This window comes from Gambusia affinis, linkage group LG19 (genome assembly GCF_019740435.1).
Source record: "Gambusia affinis linkage group LG19, SWU_Gaff_1.0, whole genome shotgun sequence".
Lineage (NCBI taxonomy): Eukaryota > Metazoa > Chordata > Actinopteri > Cyprinodontiformes > Poeciliidae > Gambusia > Gambusia affinis.
The window spans coordinates 2,094,360-2,119,254 of NC_057886.1; the positions used below are offsets into that span (position 1 = coordinate 2,094,360).

General features: G+C 42.8%; 2 protein-coding genes across 4 annotated transcripts; both read left to right on the forward strand.

Annotated features, from left to right (window-relative positions):
- Nucleotides 1-1,483: 1,483 nt before the first annotated feature.
- Nucleotides 1,484-14,446, forward strand: wipi1 (WD repeat domain, phosphoinositide interacting 1). Of its 2 annotated transcripts, XM_044099128.1 has the most exons (13): nucleotides 1,490-1,852; nucleotides 3,987-4,069; nucleotides 4,898-5,067; nucleotides 7,148-7,244; nucleotides 7,483-7,580; nucleotides 8,560-8,652; nucleotides 9,152-9,222; nucleotides 9,741-9,848; nucleotides 10,462-10,626; nucleotides 10,849-10,956; nucleotides 11,156-11,298; nucleotides 13,406-13,506; nucleotides 13,827-14,446. In XM_044099128.1, the coding sequence occupies exons 1-13, from the start codon at nucleotides 1,776-1,778 to the stop codon at nucleotides 13,866-13,868; spliced, it is 1,356 nt and encodes a 451-aa protein (XP_043955063.1). In that variant the 5' UTR covers nucleotides 1,490-1,775; the 3' UTR covers nucleotides 13,869-14,446. The 2 variants fall into 2 exon arrangements, with proteins under 2 accessions (XP_043955064.1, XP_043955063.1); XM_044099129.1 differs by lacking the exon at nucleotides 13,827-14,446 and having other exon boundaries at nucleotides 1,484-1,852; nucleotides 13,244-13,426.
- A 2,224-nt stretch (nucleotides 14,447-16,670) lies between these two features.
- Nucleotides 16,671-24,372, forward strand: slc16a6b (solute carrier family 16 member 6b). 2 transcript variants are annotated; one of them, XM_044099131.1, is made up of 6 exons: nucleotides 16,671-16,741; nucleotides 19,232-19,465; nucleotides 20,042-20,185; nucleotides 21,158-21,286; nucleotides 21,411-22,274; nucleotides 23,311-24,372. In XM_044099131.1, exons 2-6 carry the CDS (start codon nucleotides 19,234-19,236, stop codon nucleotides 23,541-23,543), a joined length of 1,602 nt encoding a protein of 533 aa, XP_043955066.1. In that variant the 5' UTR covers nucleotides 16,671-16,741; nucleotides 19,232-19,233; the 3' UTR covers nucleotides 23,544-24,372. The 2 variants fall into 2 exon arrangements, with proteins under 2 accessions (XP_043955066.1, XP_043955065.1); XM_044099130.1 differs by lacking the exon at nucleotides 16,671-16,741 and adding an exon at nucleotides 17,619-17,991.
- Nucleotides 24,373-24,895: the final 523 nt, after the last annotated feature.

Here is a 24,895-nt window from a genome sequence, read left to right on the forward strand (position 1 = left end):
AACTCCTCAAGGAGATCCAAGACAAACAGGAAACTACAGAGAAACAGGCTGAAGACTTCATCAGAGATCTGGACCAGGAGATCTCTGAGCTGATGAGGAGGAGCTCTGAGGTGAAGCGGCTCTCACAGGATGAAGATCACCTCCACCTCCTCCAATGCTTCTCCTCCCTGAAAGCTGCTCCGCCCACCAAGACCTGGACAGAGGTCAGAGTTCATCCATCATCATCTGAGGGGACTGTGGTGAGAGCTGTGGCTCAGATTGAGCAGAAGATCAGGGAGAAGAAGCTGACAGAGACTGAGCTGAAGATGTTTGTGGTGGATGTTGAGAAATGGAAACGAGTACAAAGTTTTTGCTGAGCCTTCAGTCCATCTCCATCTCCACCCTGGTCCTGAGAAGGTGGGGGTGTTTGTGGATTATGAGGAGGGTCTGGTCTCCTTTTATGACGTAGATGATTGACTCCTTTACTAGCTGCCGCTTCACTCAGAAACTCTATCCCTATTTCAGTCCCTGTAATAATCATGGCGGTACAAACTCTGCTCCTCTGCTCATCTGCCCTGTTGATCAGGCTAATCACTGCAGTGATGAAGATGATGGAGAATGAATCTGAGTGACTTGGCAGGTGACGTCCTGCTGGTGGAGAGGAGGGCTTGGGATCGTCCTCAACAGGAAGTGAGCAGTTCAGATCCTTTGCTGAATCTCTGGTTTTCTGTTTCTACACATTTTTAGCTTTTGATTGATTGTAAAGTCAAATAACAATATATTTAGTTCAGTTTAATTATTCTACTGCTTGTGTAAGATTTTTTTTGTTTGTTTGTTTTATTGATAAACAGTTTTAGGCCTGCATGAAAATGTTTCAACCTGTACATCAACTGATTTATTTGTAGTGATTTTTTTCTCTCCATATTTTCATTGTCCACCACATTGGAGCTTCAAAGTAAGCTGTTTGTAAGATATTAACACAGCAGGAAGAGGAGATTGATTGATCGTAATGCAATTGTTCAGGGGGGTTTTTTAATGTTGGAGGTGGTTGGTAGTAAATTATTGCAGGTTAAAAATGCACCCCACACTTTTCAGATTTTTTTTTCTTTTTGTAAAGAAATTTAACCATCCATATTTTCTATCAGCTACAACTACTTTGTGTTGGCCTACCACGTAAAGTGTCAGTAAACCAGATAAATATTTTTGGTTAGAACCTGTTAAAATAGGAAAAAGATGGTGGTGAAATACTTTGAAAAGGTATTGCTAATAACCATCTTATTTAATGTTCTGATTCTGGTCCAGTTCTCTGAGAAATATTTATTTTGTCGAAAACCACTTTTTTAATGTCATATTTTCCTCTAAACGGAGCATCATCAGGCTGCATGACGTTACTAAACGAACGCGCCGCAAACAAAGTTCCGTCAGCCAATAGGAACCTACTACCGTACCATGGACCAATCAAAGTCAAACCACAGACAACGCGGCTTCACTTTCAGCCATTCATCATGGGGGTGTGGGTGACGTAGTTCCGTCAGCTGTTCTTGTTTTTGCTTCAGTTTATTTTGCTCCGGGCACTGGATGTCCGACCCGATCAGAGAACCGCTCCGACACCGAATCTGAGCGTTCATCGCCCGGCGAGAGCCTCCATCCCAGCTCCTGTCCCACACACCTCTGCCACTCCACTTTCCCTCTGAGCTGGAGCCGTCCTCCGCCGCAGACATCGAGGGAAGCGGTGAAACGGATCCCGGGCCTCCAGTCCAGTTCGGAGGTGGGGGAGGAGGTAGCTGGGAAGCGGGATGGAGGGTGCGGACGGAGCGGGCGAGCCGGGCCGGCGCCGCCAGTTCGGCTGCGCCTCTTTCAACCAAGACTCCACGTAAGCAAGCGGTTCACGCGAGGATGAGTCATCTGAAGACCCGTCCACGGAAATAGCTACTTTCAGCTGAGTGGCTGAAGTCTGTCCAGAACCAACGAGTTCTGCTCTTTGTGGACGTTAGAACCAGCTGGTAGCTCCGACCCACCTATCCCAGCAGTCCCAGTTACCGAACCAGTCAGTAGTTTATCCGCATTTGGACTGGAAGTGAAGCTGTGGGCCTCAACGCTCTGACACCCTCCAGCTCCTTCCATATGTTTACTGAATTTGTGTTGTTCTCGTCCACAGAAGGTACTCAGAACAGGCAAAACATTATGACCACTGACAGATGAGGTGAATCTCTTCTGTTGTCTGCCCGTAATGAACAGCTCCATTATGATGGTCCCTGTTGTTGGGGTGGGGAGGGGGGAGATTTTGTTCTCAGAGCTTTGAGAGCAAAATGTCAAAATGCTATGACAAAAATGACAAGCAGCAGGCTGAGATGGACCAGAGCTGCTGCTCAGTATGGGGCTCACTACAGGGAGCTGCAATCAGCATCACAATATCAATATGTGCAGCATTGCAGTCACAAAGGACAGTATGGCGGCTACATGCTGCTTCACTGTCTGATGTGGAACTTTACAGAGCAAATTCAGAAACTCTGGGAATGGTTGGGCTCAATGATCTGAAGGGAAATAAAGAAAGTTCTTAGAACATGTGGGTTAATAATATAATTATTATATGAATACTCTATAATGTGGCAAATTATTGGGTTTTCCTAAAATCCCACAGCTTTAGCCAAGGCCATGTTACAGACTGTGGACGTGTTATAGAAACGTTGTTCCTTTCTGGCTGTGGAATGGTTGGAGAAGAAAAGGTCTGGATTTCAATCCAATGGATTATCTGTGCAGGGGCAGAGCCAGAAAAAATATTCATAGGGCAGCCAACGACTGATCAGCCCCAGAGCCACGTTGGATAGATATATTCTGTCAAAGCATACATCACTTCTGCCACCTACTGTTTTGGAGGGGAACTGCTTATTCCAATGGGACACTACTGGTCACTTCTCTCCATGGGACCAACCAAAAGCTTGTCTCCCTGGCTCCGCCCCTTCATTTGTGGGATGTTTCTGATTCTGACCTAAAGGTTAGGTTTCCAACCATCCACGGCATGTTTGAGTCAAACTTTGATGAATCCAGGCTGTTTTGGCAGCAAAATGGTGGCTCACCACATCATAAGGCTGTTAGTGTAGTTACCTGATGTAGACAGAGTGCAGTAATCATGAGTCAGCATTGTGAAGCTGCTGCTATAAGCTGGGCTGGAGTTGATAACCAGCCCAGTTTATACCAGCTCCCATGAGCAGACACATAGAACCCGTTTAATTATGATCAGATACGGCATTTAGACCTGGAAAGGACCAGATGATGGCTTCTTATGCTCAGTTTGGTAAAACATCAACCCTCATTTTCCAAGGCTAATCTGTGAACAAGGTATATTAAGCTGTATAATTAATATTATATAATATGAACAACCTCATGTTTCTTGAAAGAGCAGTTTGCTCTTAGCATGCAGGTTCACTTATAATTATTGAAATAGTCAGATTTTCCTATCATAGTTCACCATTTCCTCCCTATAAGGTCTGAGCTGTCTCATTATGTACAATCAGCTGCAGATTTCAAACACCTTTCGCCTGTGACTTCCCCACTCCTTCAGATTAGCCAGCAGCAGTTAGCAAACACCTAGTGGAACTGCACCTTTGCTGAGCTCATTATAGGAGCTAGTTCTCAGAGCAACGCTGGTAGAAAAGTTGTTAAAGAGATGTGAGGATGACATCTTGAAGGTGGGGTTTCAGAAAGAGGAGGAGTTTTTTTGGTTTGTTTTTTAAGACAGAGGCCCAATTTCAAGGCGTTATATTTCTTTTAAGTCATATTTGATTTATATGTAGTTACTTAACTGTGTTACAAAATGTCACTATGTCCCTGGAAAACACACCTCCTTCAAAGGAGAAATGATCCAGCTTTATGCACGCAGTTCCAGCTAAAATCCTATTAGAGTTTGATAAGCTACACATGATTGCTTTTGTGATGGTCAGACAGAAAAGCTTGAACCAGTTTGGATGTGTGTGTGTGTGTGTGTGTGTGTGCTGTGTGTGTTGCAGGTCACTGGCGTTGGGAACAAGGAGTGGCTACCAGCTTTTCTCTCTGACCTCGGTGGAAAAACTGGACTGCATCCATGAGAGCGGTCAGTAACCGATCCTCAGTTTGGACTCAACTTCTCTCCCTGGTTAACGTTCGGTTTGCTATTTCAAATCAAACAGCCGTGCACTGTGTCCGGTAAAGGCACATCTGTCTGGTTGCTACGGATCCGTCCATGCTTGTGTATGCGCTGCTCAATGTGCTAGTGGCAGAGAAACAACTTACAGCTCCAGGAAAAACCGTTTATCTGCCATCATCAGGAGCTATGCTGACTAGCCTTAGCGTTCATATGGGAGGCTGTTTGGTGAGCCACCTGTAGCGTAGCAGAGGTAGGGTATGAGCAGCATGTAAATGAGGGTGATTAACAGTGCTAAGACTCTCCTCCTGGCTCTGATTGGTTGCTTCTGACTGTGTAATTCTGTAGTTGTACTGGGAGGACTGAGAGAAGTCAAAAGAGCTCGGTTCTTTTAACAGATGATCTGCTTTACATGATACTGTCATGACAAAATGATAAATGCAACAGATATGTAAAGAGCATATTTTGTTTTATAAAAACTACATACTGCAGCTTTAAACTTAAGATCCAGCGTCCAGAATGGCAAGGCAAGTCATGCTTGACGATCAAGCTAAAAATCCACGTTTCTGTCAAAAAAATGATTCCTCAGTGGATTGCTACAGATATCATTCAATACACTTTTTTAAACGAAAGCTACAAAATATCCCTAACGAGGTTATGTCATCCATATTTTCACCTAAACCATAAAGTTCTCAGGCTCTAGCTGTCTGGCTGATGGTTTCTTGTTGTGGATGTTTTCGCCTCCTCTGGTTGCGTCGGATAGATCGTGAAAGATCTCTGCTCTGTGTGGTTTTCCAGCGAACACTCCAGACGTCTACATCGTGGAGCGTCTGTTCTCCAGCAGTCTGATGGTGGTGGTGAGTGCTGCCATGCCGCAACGGATGAACATCTATCACTTTAAGAAAGGGACGGAGATTTGTAACTACAGCTACCCCAGCAGCATCCTTTCCGTCAAGCTCAACAGACAGGTGACTCGCACCGTTTCAGCTCCCGGTCTCTGTCAGTCGAAGGCAGAGCGTATGTCTCGTGTTTAAAATGACTCAAAAAAAAGTCAGTCAAAGTGCGGGTTGATGCTTTTATAGACTGAAATTACTGGTAGTTCTTAGCTTTGATGCATTTAATGAACAAGAAAAAGAACATTTAGAGTTTCAGTCTTTACCCAACATATTATTTTAATTAAAATTTCACTGCTTTCATTTCTAGTGAGCCGTGTAACCTCTCCTGTTTTGTTTTTTTAGCTTTTGTTTAATATCCTCCAGCTCCATTTTGTCACTTATTGTAACCGGAGGGTGAGTGAAGAGCAAATCCTCTGGGATGAGGTTGATGTGAAAGTTTATGTTCTAGAACTTTAAAATGCAGTCTTGAACCTTAACAACAATAAGGATGGTAGTATGGATGAGGTTTCTGCAGATCATTTAAGATTCTCAAGCTTGCTTTGTGTTTCACTGGAGTTTTAGCTGTTAGTGCTAAAGCTGTTATAATATAAAGCTGGCAAGATAAATAAGGACAGTTATCAGTCCATGGCTTTAGCCAGGGTGCTATCCAAGGTCCTGGAGAGGATTATTCAGTAAGATAGAACATTTTCTCCTTACCCCTGATAACCATGTATACTTTAAATCAAATCGTGGCTCAGATATGTGTTTTAGATTTGTATAATTTGTACAATTCCATCCATCCATCCACCCATTTTCTGTACATCCTACTCCCTGGTGGGGTCAGGTCGGGTGCTGGTGCCCATCTCCAGCAAACGTTTCAGGCGAGAGGCATTACTACCTGGACAGGTTGCCAGTCTGTCCCAGATTTGTACAAATCCACAATTTTTTCTGTGTTTTACTGATGCTCCAAAGACTTTGGATTGACAGGGTCGGTCATAAAAAGTAATCTTATAAGTTATACAATAGAGTGACTAGACGTGAACATCAGGCTGCTGGTCCAGTCAGAACCTATGACTAACTGAGCATGGTGAGGTAGACCCAGGGAGGCCAAGAAGAAGAAGAGGAGATGCAATAAAAATCTTAAATGTGATTGAGATGCAAACCAGAGTGGGTCAAACGGTTCTCCTCAGAGCTGCAGGCGCACAAAGTCCAACAATGAGGAAAATAAAAGTCTTGTTCTTGGAAAGTAGAATGTTTCTGCATAGTATACAAAATAATCAACATTTCAAAGACTTACATAATCCTGGAATACTTTGTTATACTAGCATATTAAAATAAGTGTTTGTCTTTATAAGCAAACGATTTACGTGGCTTGAGACCGGCTGTGTGCAGACTGTTCATCTGCTTATCACATTGTTGGAAGGATCTCTAAAGGACAAAACTGACGTCACAAACTGGCAGGAGGCAGATAAGGAGCTTCAGTGTCTCTCCAGACACATGAACCGTAACTCCACATTTCCTCGTGATCTTATGGAGAGCCGTTTCCTCCCCCCACAGCTGCGTGTGGCAGCGCTGTGGTCGCTGTGGGACTTTTCATCAGATGCAGTCGTTCTAACTGCAGCTGTCCCATTTCTAGACTCGGATGGGGTTTTTTGTGTGTGTTTTTTTAAGAGAACAAACAGCATCATGGAGACAACACAGCAGGTTCCCCAATCTGAGAATTTGTGGAAAAACCTCAAATATGTTCACAGATCAGACTCTCAGTAGTTGTTAATGATTGTTTGGAGAGGGTCCTGAAAACAATAAATCCTGTCGCTAAGCCTCCCAAACAGGAGCAACATCTGATTATCTCTGGTAAACATCCAGCAGCCAGAGTAGCAGATCATTCAGAAGATGTGATTGTTGCTCTTGTTGTGTCCCACACAGCTGGGAAATAATATGTGAATATTTATGATGCTTTTTTAATGTCACTCACTTCTTTGGGTCAAAGAGGACAGAGTTCGTGTTCTTAGTGGGAACTTTTGGCTCCCAGTGGACAGAAACGTAATCCCTGGAATGTAGAGATGCTCTCCCTCTGGTTTTACTGGAAATGTGCTGACTGGGAGCAACAGGCTGCAGAAATCTGAGACTCTCCTCAGGGACGTTCACCGATGTTCCTGGACGTGTCTTACAGAGGCTGGTGGTGTTCCTGGAGGAGTCCATTTATGTCCACAACATTAAAGACATGAAACTTCTCAAGACTCTGCTCGACACGCCGTCCAACCCCTCAGGTACGGGGAGAGCACTTCTAATACTTGAATTCCTTCTTTAGACTTTATCCTTCCCCAACTTGGCAGAAAGGAGCTTAAAGAAAGACAAACTGAGAATTACTCTCCAAATCTCCACTCATTGGAATTTTAATCTGATTTACCTTTGCACATTTATTTACATTTTGAAGCGTAAACTTGGTCAGCTTTTCAGGACTGTGTGAAATGAAACGATGTTTTGAAATGTCCTGACCTCCTGCAGGTCTCTGCGCTCTGTCCACCAATCAGTCCAGCTCCTACCTGGCGTATCCTGGCAGCGTCACGTCTGGGGACATCGTGGTACATGACACCAACAGTTTGGTAAGAGCCGTGTCAGCGTAGAACCTGCACTAAATGTTGTGCTCAGGGATTCACTAAACATTTGACACCAATCATAGCTGGATTTGTGATTGATTTCTGATCTCCAGTTTTGTAAAGAGCTGAAATGATCAATATTCAGATAGTTGGGGTTTTTTTGTAACCTTCCTGACATCGTAATTATTTGAGCGAAGAGTTGGTGTAAAACCTGAACTCTTCCATAATTGTTAGTGAGACATTTCAACCTGGCCTTAACATCTAGCATCAAGCATCTAGATGTGTTCGCGGCGCTGTTAGTGGGGTTAGCATGTTTCGCTTCAACTCATCTTGAGTTCTCTCTGTGCTTAGATACGTGTTTGTCTGCAGCCGTTTACTGCGTGACCTTTGTCCTGTGACCTGAACCCTTTTGTCCCGCGGCTGCTGGTGTCATTCTAGCAGAGCGTTCCTGTAACTGTAAGATAACAGACAGCAGGAAACCAAAACAAGCCCTGCAAGTGGATTCCTGGAAAGTACAACAGAGAGGTTTTCTGAAGGTTCACACACCGCCTCTTCCTCTGTTCGCTGGACGTTAATACAGAACAGCCACAAAGAAACTACGATAATCGGGACTGAGTGGAAGTAAATAGGGTAATGGAGGTGTTGCTTGGATTGTTGCTGACATTTGTTTTATCTGTATGATTGTATGTGTAACAGTTAGTTCTAACTGATTATAAAAGGAAACATACAATTACAACAAATCCTCCTCCACCCCAAAAAAAAAAATAAAAAATTCTGGACATGGGATGCCTGAGAAAATGTTAATTGAAATAATTAAAGTGAAGGCTGGATTTTTCTAAACAATTTTGGCGTGAAATTATGATGCTACATCATACAGCAGCTTTGTTTTCAGGGTTTTTAAAACCTTTTCGAACAAGTTTGTGCGCATTCGAAAGCACAAGGATCTCTTGCTGTTCCTGAGACGTAACGGCTGGTTTCATTTCAGAGCACAGTGACCACCATCCCGGCCCATGACAGTCCGCTGGCAGCGCTCGCCTTCAACGCCTCAGCCACTAAACTCGCCAGCGCCTCAGTGAAGGTGAGGCTACTCTCACTAGCACCACATCCAGCTCTTTGAGGTAGACGGGGAGATTTGTATTCATCCTGAGCGTGGGCCTCCTGGTGGGAGGGAACCACCTCTACACCCATTTAACAGTAAGCCCTCGTTGTCATTGTGACCTCGTCACCTTTCATGGTTACCACCATCTTCGGATGTTACAAAACCTTCCTCATCTGACATAGTCCATTCACAGAACAGCAAAAGCTTTAACAAAAAAAAATTGGAACAAGATAAACAAAACAAAAAAATAAAAAATAAAACCAAAGACCAGAATGTGAATCCAAATCCCAGTGGAATATAGCAGAACCCCACCAGATATTGTAGCGAAGCAGGGGCAATTTTCATATTGACAAAATATATGGTAGAGATGATGAATGTTTCTGCTTTTCTGCACCCTTATTGAAACATAGCTTATAGCTAAAAGAAATGAAAATGACCATCTTAGTGGCTCTCTGTCTGTCTGTCTGTCTGTCTGCAGGGCACTGTGATCCGAGTCTTCTCTGTTCCTGAAGGCGAGCGTCTATTTGAGTTCCGCAGAGGCATGAAGAGGTCAGCGCTGTTACACATCATTTCAGATGCACATAGTGCTAAGATCATTTCCCAATGCTGGTGAATGAACAAGAACGCCTTGTTCATTCACCAACAAGGCGAATGAACAGCTTGTTAATTCTAAACAAGCTGCTGTTTAGAATTAAACAGCAGCTTGTTTAATTCTAAGAAGAATTAAACAAGCTGCTGATTTCTACAACTACAACCAAGAAGCTGGATATTCCTTCCTTTTATTTAACAAATCAGGCTTTGAGTTTGGTGAACGATGTGAAAAATCTTAAGATATTGGGAACCTCATAATGCTCAGCCAGTAAATCCATAAAACAGGCTAATCATCCACTTTTTTAAAAAGATGTTTTGGAATTTATTGATCAACACATTGACAGGAAATAGATGGTGGAGAGAGAAAGGGAAGATGTGCAGTGACTGACCAGGGACTGGGAATCGAACCTGGGAGTTTTTCCCCTCCCTAACAGCTGCTCCCCCAGCGCTCCGTTAATCATCCATTTTGTCTGCAGGTATGTCAACATAAGCTCCTTATCCTTCAGTTCGGATGCCCAGTTCCTCTGTGCCTCCAGCAACACAGAGACTGTTCACATCTTTAAACTGGAGCAACTGGAACCAAGGTGAGCCTCCAGAGACTAAACAGACTAAATACTGGGAAACTGTTAGCTTCCACAATGCAGCCCAGGTTTAGAAAGGAACATTTGTCTGTCTATGAGCTTCAGTTTTACCTGTCATTCAGTTTAGATTATTTAACAGCACTATGCCAGACAAGCAGCCGCAGTTCACATCTGGTGCTATAAAAGCCATTTCTGTTCAAATTCAATTCATTCCCATATTCACCAATAACACAGACACATTCACTTCCAATTTTATGCACTTCAGACCTCATTAAAATGCCTTACACTTAGCTTAGCTGATCGCACAGCAGAAAAAAAAACGTCATGTGAGGACACCAACAGATCCAGCAGGAAAAACAGCAGAAAGAAAAGGCTTCCTTTTCAGAAAACAGAAAGAGACAAAAAATAATATAGCCCTGGAAAAATAACTAACAGTATCATTTTTAGGACACAATGTGTGTAGGATGATATATTTACTCTTTAATGTATTTATTCAAACACACCTATCAGTGGTTATGTTACAAGAGCTCTAACTGTCGTCCTTCTCTCTCTCTCTCTCTCTCTCTCTCTCTGTCTCTGTCTCTGTCTCTGTCTCTGTCTCTCTCTCTGTCTCCAGTGCGGAGGACGAGGCGGCTACCTGGACAGCCTACATGGGGAAGATGTTCTCTGCAGCTAGCAGTTACCTCCCTGGTCCGGTTTCTGGCATGATGAGCCAGGACCGGGCTTTCGCTACCGTTCACCTCCTCTCATCTGGTCAGAGGAACGTTTGCACCTTAGTCAGGTGAGCTACTCTCTCTTCCTCACCGTCTCTAACACAACCATGTTTGTGAGCGCTGAAGACATGCGTAGATATTCTGATTAGCGTGTCATAAGCTACATGTTTCAGACCAGTTTGGCTCTCGTGAAACAGTGTTTTCTGCAAGACGTTAACGATCATTAGTGCTTAGCTTCCGCTGCTCCTTTTCCGTGGGATCGTGGATGGAAAGTGATGGTGATGTTTCAGGATCCAGAGGCTCCTGAGGCTGCTGGTGGCCACCGCCGACGGCCAGCTCTTCATCTATAACGTGGATCCACAGGATGGAGGCGAGTGCCAGTTGGCTTACAAACACAGGTGAGGATAACGTGGATCCACAGGATGGAGGCGAGTGCCAGTTGGCTTACAAACACAGGTGAGGCTGATCCAAATCCATCCGACCACTTATACCACACTCTGATGACATTAATGTGTAGTTACTTCTTTCTTGTGACGGTTTCCTCCTTTGTGTGTGTGTGTGGGTGTGTGTGTGTGTGTGTGTATGTGTGTGTTTTAGGCTAGTTGGTGTTGATGATGAAACACACAGTGGAGAGATGCAGTCAGAGGGGGGGCAGCTCACACAGGAAACACACTCCTCTCCATCTTATGCAGAAACTGCTGCCTTACCAGCTTCTGGTCATGCTACTGCAACCCTCACTGGTTAGTGGTAACCAACTGTACTAGTTAAGGACCATTACCTACCTCAGGGTTAAACCTTGTTAAATCTCTCTTACAAAATGATGTTTCTCCATATTTGTTCAAACTGTCACTGTATTGTGACAGTTCATCAGACAGATAATCTCCTCCACCTCTTCCCTGAGCTATACATGCGCCGACCAAAAAACAGCCAATCAGAGCCAGGAGGCGTGTCTTAGCTCACTAGTTGCCACATTAGTAATGCTTTCCTTGCTAATCGTGCTAATCGCTATCTGTTGACGTCGGAATCATTTTGTCTTTGATGTCAACAAGTGAAACTGTTTCTCACACATGACCTCACTGAGTATGAATAATTAATGACGGTTTAAGAAGATTGGACTGATGCTGCCAGCTGTTCTCATGCCTGCCTGTGTCATGGTCCCGAAGTTAAAGTCAGGCTAAACGTCTGGTGGTGGCTGGACAAAACCTTCTAAAAACTGATTAGAAATTGGCTCCAAAGGTCCAACCGGTGCGTCTTCAGTCCATGAGTCTGAATCACAAATCAACTTCTTTACAGAAATCTGTCTTAATATTTTTGACCTCTATCGGCTAAAAGCTCTGAGATCTCTTCCTTCCTTTCCCACGCCCATGTTTGTTTAAAAGTTCTTGGAGATTTGGGATCATATTCTCTGGACAATGATTTGTTTTTGGAAGAAGAAAAAAAAGAAGCTCAATCTGTTGTTTATGCATGCAGTATCGCTCTCATTGCCATGGTTATCATCATATCACATGGCAGCAAGTAACACAAGTAGCATCAGAGGTCATGTGAGCAGGAAGCCTCTGTTTGAGTCTCCCAAGAAACCCAGAAGAAATAGTAAATACTAAGGAGAACCTTCACACTATCCTATATATATATATATATATATATATATACATTTCAAAGTAAATGTATATATATATATATATATATATATATATATATATACATTTACTTTGAAATGCAGCAGTGCTGATTACTTGAAGAGGAAACTGAACGGTTGCTATACCGACCCTGATATGGCAAAAAGTAATAAAGAACAAACTGATGTATTGAAATAAAGATACAAGAATAAATGCAGGTTTTCTTATGTTTTTGATGAAATGATATGCACTAAATATCCACAAAAAGAACCAGGAATTTATTTTGGATCTTTGTTTTTGTCATTAATGTGCTTTTTTCTTTTTTTTTTTTTAGAATCTGCTTCATATGCCAATGTTGTGTGCCCAAATAAGAGATTTGACTTTAGTTTTGATTTGGAGACATTAGATATGAATATATAAACTGTAGAGGAAATTAATTATTCTTTCAGCATTTTCTACAAATACATGTATGAACATCCCATAGAAGAAGATATATCCTCCCACTGCAAAAAATATTTAATCTAAAATGGAAATAAAATGATTTCTTTCCCTACATTTTCTGATCTAGATATTTATCAAAAATTATAACCAGTCTTTTTTTTTTTTCCCAAAAGATCATGTAGCATTTTCAGCCCTAAACAAGTTTTATTTTACCGGGCTGAGGGCCAAACGGTTTTTCGATTATAAAGACTGCAGACCTAGTCAAAGTCCAGACCTAAATCAAGCTGAAGATAAATGCCTAGACTTGAAACTGATGCTCATGCATGTTCTCCATCCAACCTGACTGAGCTCCAGCTGTTCCAGCTGCTCCTCTCAGAACGCTGCAGCGAAAGGCAGCTTGACATGCCAATAAATGCAGAAGTTTTCAGATTCTAGTTTGCAAAAACTTTGAGAAACATCAGTTCTTATCCATCTGCTTCACCATGATTCATTCCTTTTTTTTTGGTCTATCACATAAAATCAAAAATACTCAAGCTTATTGTAATTCATCAAACAGTGAAAGATATGAGGGGAATTCATTTGTTTCCAATGTTCTATGATTTCCTCTTCATTTCTAAACTTGTTACAGGAAGAACTTACTTTCCGTCAAAGCAGCCGAGCAGCTTCCAGACACGTGGCCACAACACAAACAGCGGCCATTTTGCGGCGAATGCGGGACAGTACGGTTGTGAGCTCTACGTTCTGGGGTCTGGAAAGCGTTAACGATTCCTCTGTCTCCTCCAACCTGCAGGCTACTCTGAAGAGGGCGGGGCGAAACAGGGGGATGTGATTCCTGAGCACGAGTTCGCTGTGGGGCCGGTGTGTCTGGACGACGAGAACGAGTTCCCTCCTGTGAGCAACCAGAAGTGCTGACTATCAGCCGTAGACTCTCACTGCAGCTGATTGTAAGAAATATCTAACCTTTACGCAACTCAGCTAGTTTCCTGAAGAGTTCAGAACCAAAGTTTTTAAGAAAAGGGATTTTAATTTCTAGTAACAAAGTAATGATAACTACTTATTATTGCTTTGAAAAGTGCGCCTTGGCACGCATCGAATGTTCTCATGAATACATCATTCTAGTTTCCACTGAACATGTTTTATACGATTCCTGAAGAGTTCAGAGCCGTGCAACATGCAGACAAAACCAACATGTGTTTGTGTGTTTTCTGCAGATCCGTTCTTGCCGCAGCGGGACTGGAGATGGCCAGGGCTGAGTGTGGAGAGAGAGAGAGAGAGAGAGAGACGGACAGGCGTCGGCCGGCGAGGTGAACAGGAGGAATCCGTTCTCAGAATTCCAGCATGAAAAGAGGGAAACACCTGAAGGAAAACAAACCGGAGATCTCATTTCATCTGAGAATGAAAGTGTTTACTCTGGAAAACCAGCTGATAGAGTTTGAATGACCAACACGTCTGACTTTGCTGGAAACATGAGATGCATGCTTGGTAGGAAATATAACCACAACTTTGATTTTATCCTTACTTGTCAAATATACAGTTGACATGCTTTATTGTAGCAGAATTAGTTTTGCCTTATCATTTCAGTTTACATATCACGTTTGTTTGGTAAATAGTGATCCGTCTCATCGAATGCATTCAGAGTTTCTGTGTATGCCTGCTGGAGAACTTTCAGACGGCAGATAATTACTGTATGTTTCGTTGTGCCTCATATTTTTTTGTAAAAGTAAAATGTATTTTACTAATTGCACAAGACCCAAAAAAAAAAAAAAAAAAGAAACAAAATAATAAACTAATAGATGACTGAAACTATGCAAAGCAAACTAGTTGTCCTTGTTTTGTGTTTATGAAACTGAATTCTTCAGCTTGTGGATAATTGTGACTTTTCCAATTGTTTTCTTTTAAATGGACTTTTATGGATTACCTAAAAACAGTCAATATATTAGCAGAAAGAGGGATAGATGTGTCACCCCTTCTGGTAAGAACATTCCCTCGTACGTTATACAGTAAACAGTTTACATTATGCAGTATAATGTAAACTGTATAGCAGTTTATATTATACAGTAAACTATACGTTTACTGTATTATGTAAATAATTGGATATTTACATTGTTCATTTGACATTAAAAGGTTTTTTTGTTGTTAAAAAAAGGCAATTTGTGTTGATCATGATTGAGTTCTAAAAGTAACAAAACAGTAAAATATCAAAAGTGGGTGAATACTTTTCACAGGCACATTTGTACTTTTAAAGATGTCCCATTTTTAAAAATAAACTTAAAAAAAAGCTGTTTTTCCTTTGGTATACAGGCAGAGGTTGAACATTTGTGTCGTGATCAAACTAATTAGCTTTGTCCAGTCCCTGTTATCTGTAATGGGGCAAAGTATTGTGCAGACTTTTGATTGCAGCGGCACCAGTTCTGTAATCTGTAGTTTCTGGCATGATATGCGCACAAAAAGATCAACTGTTGCTCGTTTGGAAAGAATGGTACCAGGTCATGTTAAACACAACACAAAGACCTCAGTGGAGTCCAGTCAGAATCCAACTGGCTATAAACATGTTGCAGGCTGGTTCTGGTCTCTGTCTGCGTCGTGTTCTCCAGAGTTCAGTGTGTGGCCGAAGTCTCGCCTAATTACAGACATTTCCCCTACGGGCGTTTTATAGGATATTCTTGTTCCACATAGAACTTTCCAAGTTAGACCAGACTTGGTACTTTGATTGGTAAGCTGTTTCTACCTGGGTATCTAATCTACCTTAGTATCTAATCGGATGTTTTTCCTGAATCCTTCAGTGCTTCAGCAGCTCTACAGCCCGCTGCTCTTGTGGCTGACATGTTCTCATTTCTGCTTTGCTGCTTTCAAATGAACGAGGTCCTGACACATCCTGCGATGCTTGAGCAATTATGAAACCAGAGCCTACAAAGTCAGAGCCAGTGATGAAGTTGCTCAACTTCACACAAATTTGTGGTGGAGGAATCCTGAGTCCAGCTGGACGGACAGCGTGATGGGATAGAAGGGCAAACAGTAGCTCTGTTTTTTACTGATTTAAAAAAAAATAACATCTGTTCTTCTGCACCGATACACTGCATTGTAAACTTGTCATTGTTTAATACACATGGACACATGTACATTTTTGAAAAAGTGATCCAACCCATTTGCAAATCTCTTGGCTCATGAGTTCTATACGTCCATTTCTAATAACTGCACAATATTTTCTGTTATAGTCTTGTACAGTATATTGTTAGTATCTCTAATCTTATTTCCTTATATAATGTTTTGCAACATTTAAGGAACTTCTTGTGTGAACCTGATAATGTGTTTTCTAGTGTTTCTAATTTGCGGGTTTCTACTCTAAAACCTCCAACATTTTTAGAGTCTGAGAAAAGAAGATCTTTGTAGCAGAGGATGAGAGAGAAGAAACCCGACTTTCTGCTGCATATGGAGGCGCTCTGTTCTTTCTTAGGAGGCTGAAAGCCACCTCCACCTCTGGGGTGAATTTTGATATGGTACAACCTGTGCCGGATTTTCACACACAGCTTGACAGAAGAAACGTGTAACATGCAGCACAGAATGAAATCAAATATCTCTGGTGACAAAGTGAGACCAAAATTGTGCAAATGTTGACTTTGCAAAAAGCAGGTTGGAAGGTTTAAAGGTTATTGCATCTTTCAGGAGCCGGTCAGTGCTGGATTACATAAGTCTTTTAATCAGACACTGTAGCTTGCTGGACTTTGAACGTGTGTAAACTATAGTGGCATTGTTGGCTACACAGTACACAGATATTGATCTGACTGTCTGTCGATCCATCCATCAGCCCTTTCATGGAACACTGCAGACCATATGAGACAAGTTTTAGATAGACGTCACTTGGTTTTGTCACAAACCTACACAAAGCTCCATGGTTTCGGTTTTAAAATGCATTATTTTGTTGGTGAGCATTTTGTGCCACCTGAAACATCTTAATAATTTTTTTTCACGTTAATAAAGACGTGCTACGGTGCCCTATTACGATTTGGGGCAGGAACTTGGTCCAGCCTTATCTTAGACACACCCCTGCTTCTTTCAGACCAGTATATTAGGCTAGTGAACTTCTGAACATGCCCCAGCAGTGACACTGTGTGACCTGACAAAAAAGGTAAGTCAACTGCATCAGACAAGTGTTAATACTGGCTAAATTAGTACAAATATTCATTATCAGCATTAAAATTTGTAAAGTTAAATTTACTCATGAAGGAACTTGAGAGAGTGTTTCTTTTTATTTCTTAAAGGTTGGGCACTTACATAATCATTGTACTCAACTTTTAGGACAAACTCAGCTTATGTAAGAACATCATTAATATTTTAAAGATGATGCCACCCCTGCAGAATGACTTTTATTGGAATAGTATCTGGTTTTGCTTTAAACTAGTAACCAGAGAGGAAGTATTCTCTAAAAGCATCAGCAAGAAATATTGATACCTTTAGACTTATTCAATAGACTGAATTGAGTTCTTAATATTTACAAAAGGACTGATTGCAGCAATGAAATCCAAGTCATTTTAGATATATCCGACTTCATTCTGCTGTTCTGAAATTGGTGTACTAAAGCAAAGTAAATCAAATGTTTTGGTTTTCTATTTAAATGTTCCTTTAATAAATTTGTGATATCAGAATCACATTAAACAGAACCCAGACAGACGCAGCACGTTGTTTCAAACCACCTCTAGACTGGAATAAACCTGTTCATCCCCGCCGCGCTACCAGCTAGGGCTTTGCCGCGCGCGCCACCTGGAGCTGCTGCGTTCAAGTTCCATAGCGAGATCGCACAAATTACAATCTTCTACATTATTAAAAAAATCCCGAGCTGGTTCTCGCTTGGACGCAAACATGAGAAATAGCATCCATTTCCCCCTTCGTGTCTGATAAAAGCCCCAGTTAGTCGGTCTTCTTGTAGAGTGAGGCTTTACATTTTCTTGTTAACGTGAGCGCAACATGAGCGGCGGTTCGCGGCACATTGAAGATGAACGCGCGTGTGAGCGAGGCAGATGCAGCGATAGATTAGTGGCGCGTTCATGGCGCCGGCGACCCGCGTGCTCGCGTTTGAATACCGGCTTGAACCGGTAAAGAGCTGCCAAGACAGACGGAACATAACTCTGAAGACAAAGGATGCTGCTGCGGAACAGCGTTAGTAACGGAGGAAGTAGCAGATATATTTAACAAATAGTTCCGTACAAAAAAAATACATGGAAATAGTTTTAGATGTGCTAAATTTTTTGTTAAAAAAAGCGTAATTGAAAGTTGGAAAAAAAAAAACCATCTACAGAAACCTTAATGATGCCAAAATGACGAACTGATAAGAGAAGCAAAACGTCCAGAGGAGCCAGAAGGCTGCGGTCAGCTCTGCCGGTAAGTCTACATGCGAACTGTGGATGCTGGCTAACTTCCGTCAACAGGGCAGCGGCTGCCACCTTTCCGCTTTATTACAAATGCTTGCTACAAAAAGTCTTGGGGAGGAAGAAAAAACTTTCTTAATACTTATTAAATCTAACATTTATTGTCTTATACGCGAACGTCTCGTTTTCTTTCATTTATTTTCAATGAGACATTTATAAGTCAGTTAAAACTCATGCAACTACAGCGGCTGAACGCAATGTGTTGCTGAGCTCTTCCCGTTCTGGGGCGAGAGACAGTAAGTTTGTAGCCGGAGGCTGAGCTGAGTCTCCTGCAGCAGCGACTGAGAAACCCCTGACATCACTCGGTCTTCCGCCTCTGCACTGCGGACAACCCAAACACGTCACCGACCCTTTTCACTACACACACAGAAAAAAGCCACCAATCCGGTTTAAATGTAAGAACAAGCCTTTAAACCAAATACCACGCAGAGGCCCTGTAAAAACACTGCATTTAGGATCAAAATGTTTTGTAAATTTATTTGAGTAATGTATAGGAAATAGAAAGTGATTTGATATGTTAAAGAAGTGAAAAGGTAAATCGCATGATAATGGTCGCCTGCTTGTGTACATTAATAACCATTAGACATCTTTACATGAAAGTATTTAATATTTAATACAGTCACATCATATCTGCCCAATTTTAAAGAAACGTTTTTTGTTTTTTTTACTTTTGAGAATTTCAGATGATTTAAAAATGACTTTCATTTTCATTCGTCCTGGTGAATTGTATTCCAAATCAAAATTGTATAAATAGAACCAGGTCGACCTCCAGGGGGGGCTGTGAGGTTCAATTCAGAAAATCCTCCTTTTGTTTCAGAATGTTTTATCTGTTTGCTCAGTGTTTCCCATCCTTGGTCCTCTTGGCTCACATGTTTTAGAGGGTTTCCCACGTCAGTCCACCTGATTTCAGTTGATGGTTGACCAGAAAGCCTCATGGTGGCAGACGGCCAGGTTCTGGTTCTGCTGGAGGTTTCTTCCTCTTAAAAGGGAAGTTTTTTCCCCTCCTCCACTGTTGCAACATGTTCATACAAGAAGGCTGCAAGGCATCAACTCCATGCAATCTGCTGGCTTTTTTTTTTTTTTTTTTTTTTTTTTTTTTACACAGAAAACCGATAGAAAAATTAACAGGAACAATTTGTAGAAGACAAAGAACCCATCTCAGCAATTTTGTTGTGTGTGTTTCTCTCTTGTAGCCATGGGGACTCCCAGAGTACCTGGTTGCTTGGGTCCAAATGTTTACCCGGCGGTGCCGGACGGAGGCTGGGGCTGGGCCGTGGCCGTGACCTTCTTCATGGTGGAGGTCAACACGTATGGCGTCCTCAAGACCCTCGGAGTGTTCCTCCAGGACCTCATGGAGGAGTTCCAGGAGAGCAACAGCCGTGTCTCCTGGGTCATCTCCATCGCCGCGTTCATCTTCGCCTTCACAGGTTGGTCTCCATGGTGACTCAGAGCTTCCTGTACCCTGCTGGTGTTTCTGTTTTAGGGACCAAGGCATGGAATGGTTGCAGGTGGAACGGGTCCGAGAATCTGGATCAGGACTGAAATGATTAATCGGATTAATTGTGATCAATGGATTATTGAAGTAATTGCCAACTAATTTAGTAATTGATTAATTATTTGCATTTGGAAATTATCTGGAGTATACAGACTCTAAAAAGTCAGTTTGCTGAAAGGACAACATAGACAGAGTAGTAGCAAAGTTAAAACTTTACAGAAATATATACATTTTGCATTAAAGATAAAAAAACAAACCTTTGTCTGTAAATCTGTTCCACCAAGAACAGTTCTAGCTTCACCTGGTTCAGATTCTGTAAAATAAATCTGTTTTGCTGTCCAACTATTAATCAGTCGATCCAAACATGCCCTGTATCGATTCTCCTCAAGCAGCAGGGCCTGAGCTCTTCACATTATATAGACATTATGAGTGTATTTTTAGCTGCAGATGCACGCTTTGCTACAAATAATCAGATGTACACTTTACTGTGTTTCAACCCCACCCTCAGCCCCTCTGGCTTCGTTGCTCAGCAACCGCTTCGGCTACCGTCCAGTGGTCATGATGGGAGGCTTCCTCATGAGTCTGGGGATGATCTGCTCCGCCTTCACCAGCAGCATCAACCAGATGTATGTCACTATTGGCATCATCACAGGTAATCTATCCATCGATCAATCGATTGATATCTATATCTATATCTATATATATATAGATATGTGTATATAATCATGTTTAAATAAAGGGACTTCTAGCAGTGTTGTGAATCTTTCAGTGTCTAGTGATTTGATTCCATTCTGAAATGATTTTCCATACAGAAACCAAACGGTTTAGAGATTCTGTTTAAATTTTATGCGAAAACATTTGTTCAAAACTGTTCTATAAGTTTCGAATATAGAATAATTCAAAACTAATACATAAACTGATGTATTAAATTTCATCAGTTGACATTTAAACAAAAACAGGTTTGTGCATCAAATTCTGCAACTTAAATGACCAGTATTAGGTGCCTGGCCTTTTCTTAAATAAAAAATATCAAAGAATTATTCTAAACACTGCGGTGGCCCAGTGGATGTGCAGTACAACATGCATTACAGTCATAAATAGGAGTGTACAAGTTGAACGCATCATAAAATCCATTTTTGAGCGTTTTGAATCAATTCAGAATTGCCAGGACCAGGAACTGCAATCTTGTATAGAATGGATTTTTTTCTTCACCTCCACTGGACCCGTCTGTTCCTTCCAGAAACCTTCTGGTGACCCAGAGGTTCAGAACCTCTGAAACACGACACAGTGACATCTCTCTACCCACCGTAGATTTCTAGGGGTGACCCACAGAGTTGGGCCTGTGACCCTCACTGCTAGCTCTCCCTCCATGTTTTCCACGTCTTCCTGTGCAGAGGAACGTAGCTAACATCCCCACTCCTTCTTCTCTCTCCCCTTGTCTCTTGTTTTGTCTTTACATGCATTTTGTCTTCCAGCAGTGGCTGTAGCAAACCTGTCTCACCTCAAGCAGCCTGCCAGCTCTGACAAAGGAGTGACCTGCCAGCTTGACCCTTTGACCCACTCCCCCTCCTCCCATGCAGGCCAGTGGCTGTCATGTCCCCTGTTTCTTTTCTGCTCTCTTCAGGGTTTGGCTTCTGCCTCTCCTTCCTCCCCACTGTCACCATCCTAGCCCAGTACTTCTCCAGGCGGCGAGCCCTCGTCACGTCCATCGCTTCCTCTGGAGAATCCTTCGCCATATTTGCTTTTGCACCCGGTGAGTTTTTACTCTTTCTGTCCGTTGGAGCTATGGATGCACCGATCCAATTTTTTTTACTTCTCATAACAATATCTGAGGTTTTGCTGCAGCTCTTACTAATGACATCGCCATGTCTCCACAGCGTTCAGCAGACTGAAGCAGGCCATCGGGTGGCGCTGCTGCCTCGTGGTCCTCGGCGTCATGCAGGCGTCTGTAGTTGTCTTCGGCATCCTCCTGCGTCCAATCAGCATCGAGCCAGAGCCGGTGAGGGAGGACGGCGACTCGGACTCGATGTCAAACTCGGACTCTGAGTCGGCCTCTCTGAAGCAGCAGAGCGCCTATGAGCTGGAGAACCAACAGACCCAGACCTCGCTGAGCTCGGCCGTGTCCAGAAGCTCCGGGGACTCGGGCGTGACGTCCCTGTCCTCCTCCGACCAGGACCTGAGGGACAACTCTGAGGAGGTGTCACTGCCACCCAGCCTGGTCCAGGAGGACCCCGAGGGAGGGCCCCGGGCTGAGAGGCCCCCCAAGCTGCTGGACTTCTCCATGCTGAAGGACGCGGCCTTCCTGTGGTACTGTCTGTTCGGCCTGCTGGCCACACTGGGCTTTTTCGCCCCGCAGCTGTACATCATCGAGCTGAGCAAGAGCCGGGGCGTGGCCCCCAGCGTGGCCCCCAGCATGCTGTCTGTGATGGCAGTGGCTGAAATAGTGGGGCGCTTCTCCATCGGGATGATGATGAACAGGGTGGGCTGCAGGAAGACCCGCGTCCTGCTGGGCTGTGTGGTCGCCATGACGATGGTTCTGCTGGCCTTCGCCGTGGTGTGGGAGTTCTGGGGCCTGGCGGTGTGCTGCGCACTCTACGGCTTCTTCATGGGCACCGTGGGCTCCACCCACATCCCACTGCTGGCCGAGGACGAGGTGGTGGGCATCGGCCGGATGCCAGCTTGTGTCGGGGTCTACGTCTTCATCCAGAGCTTCGCCGGTCTGGCCGGACCGCCGCTGGGAGGTAAGGTCACCGCATCCACTGTTAACCAGTCCCTCCAGTAGAAACCAGTAATGCTAATTCACTCACACTTAGAATATTCAACAGTCATCACAACTTTTCCCAATTTCTTTAGTGTTGACTATATTTCCTTCTTTTCTGACCAATCACTGCAACCCAGCTGAATTTTGACCAATTCCGTTAGCCCCCTTCTAATGAAACTTCCTGGTGGTTCTTTGTAATTGATTTTTTTTTCTTCTGTTTTTGAAGAAATAATTTTTCGTTTTTTTTCCCCTAAGGCACTTCTTGGATTTATAGTGATATCAGCACACCCAATAACCACCATCTTGTTTTCCAGCTTTTGTTTATTTTGACTTTTACTTCAAGTCAACTCAGAATTCTTCAAATAAAAGCCAGTATTTTATATTTTCATTTGTAACTTTTTTAAAGAAAAAAAACATGAGGAAAAAAAATGGAGATTCAAATTGGAAATTGAATTTGGTATTAAAAGAATCTGATTTATTTTTACCCTGTCTCTGCAAGCACTACGTTCATGTTAACTTGAATAGGATGTGGAATTGTTCTTCTGCACTTTTCTAGCTTCTCTTTAATATTAAGTTAAAATCCTGTCAGTTTTGTGAAGGTTATGGTCAGCAATATCAACTTCTTTGTAAGTCCGTGTTGCTACTTTGACCACAGCTTTTTGAAAAAGTCATTTTAGGCCACAATTATCAGATAAAAACATCACAACCTCCTGGAGGGGCTGGTTTGTTAAAGTGTGTACGTCCTAATGCTGCGTTCACACTGGTGTGTCACATTCAAAGTCTATGAGGAGGCATGTTTCAAGCGTCCAGCGTGGCGCGATTTGAAACGTTTGATGCGTCCGACAAACAGGCCGGCAACGGAAAACAACTGCTGGAGCGACTCTGACCCGTCTGATGCTCCTCCACATAGACTTTGAATGTAAACCAGCGGCGCCTGACATGGTGCATTCAAAATGCACACACACGTCGAACTTGAAGCGTTGAACCATAACATCTGACTCCACTTCACCCTCTAGGTGTGCTGGTGGACGTGACCAAGAACTACGGAGCAGCGTTTTACTCATGTGCAGCAGGAATGGGGCTCAGCGCCGTCTGCCTGGCTCTGGTGGGCGTGGCCAAGACCGGAGTGTGCCACAGAACAAGCGGGAGTGAGAACAAAGAAGAAGAAGAGCAGGTCTCTCAGGACAGTAAACCTTTAGACTTTCTGGAGGTGGACTTGATGGAGACCAGTCCGGTCAAACAGGCTTGAGGTTGTCTGAGGCCGACCACAGCTGGAGAACATCTGGTAGGAACCAACAAACAGGATCCAGACGGGAGCTGCTGCTGATCTAATCTCAGGTGTAACAAGGCCCTCCCTCACCAGATGTTCATCCAGATGTTTCCAGGTCGTGGGTTATACAGCACCAAAGATACTCTTTACTCCAGCAGTAACCAGTACTGAGGGGAACTGGAGTCTGTTGTCATAGGAACACTGATTCTGGTTCTGCTGGTTGGGGGTGTACATTTTATTCATTTAGTAAGTAAATGAAATGCGATCCAAAATATTCCAGCATGACAACATCTGTTAGAGGCACTTTCAGCTGAAGGAGTCCAGATGGAGCTGATACTACCGACTCTGCAGCCGTTCTCATGTCCAACGCACATCCTGCTAATATTCCCCATGATTGTAACAAGAGCAATACGACAGCAGAGAGCGAGCCTTCAGAGGAGATTATGAATCCTAACCACAACTGTCCTGTGGAGCTCCCACCATCAGACGTATTGGTGTCTCTTTGTGACGACACACATCTCACCATGTGGATCCTGATCCGGTGGATCCCGCTGGATGTGGAGCAGCTGGAAGTCTCTGCTGCAACCTCAGAAACACTCCACTTCAGCATTAGCTCAGTCATTATTTAAACTGTTGAGAATGTGTGGGGTTTTTTTTATAGCTTTTTAAAAAATTGTTCTGTCAACTTTTTAATTAGGTGCTAGTCAGTTTACATCCTGTGAAGTACTGAACCACTTCCACTCTTTTTTTAAAAATAAAAAATAAAAAAATCTAATAAAGACCGATAAACCGTAATTTGTGGAGTCTGGAAATGATATTTCAGTTACTGGTTGATGCTCTGGTGTAAGGTGAGCCACGGACAGCAGCACGGAGCCATCAACACTCAGGGCCACCGTAGAGATCAGATCAGCATAACAACCCACAGAATCCTGGTGGATCCATAGGAGACATGGATGACTCCAGAACCAAACCCTCCAATTCAACAGAATTAAAGCTGCAGTATGTAACATGTATTAAAACCTTTTTTATACTTTTGTTAAAACTACCACTATAACAGTAGAGATAATCTGAAAAAAAAAAAACCCAAAATCAACTTAATTATGCTTCAATCAATTGCTTTCAATTCAACAAAAGATACAGAGAAAATTAAGCTAACACTCAATATTAGATTATATTTGATTTTTTTTTATTATTTTGAAAGTTCTTTGGCTAACCTTTCCCTTATTTAAATTGAAAATCATGTGACTACCTTAATTTTAATAGTCCATGGATCTATTTCCTTTAACTTTTAAAGCTGGCAGCCAAAGATGAGAGTGACCTTGAACGCTTCT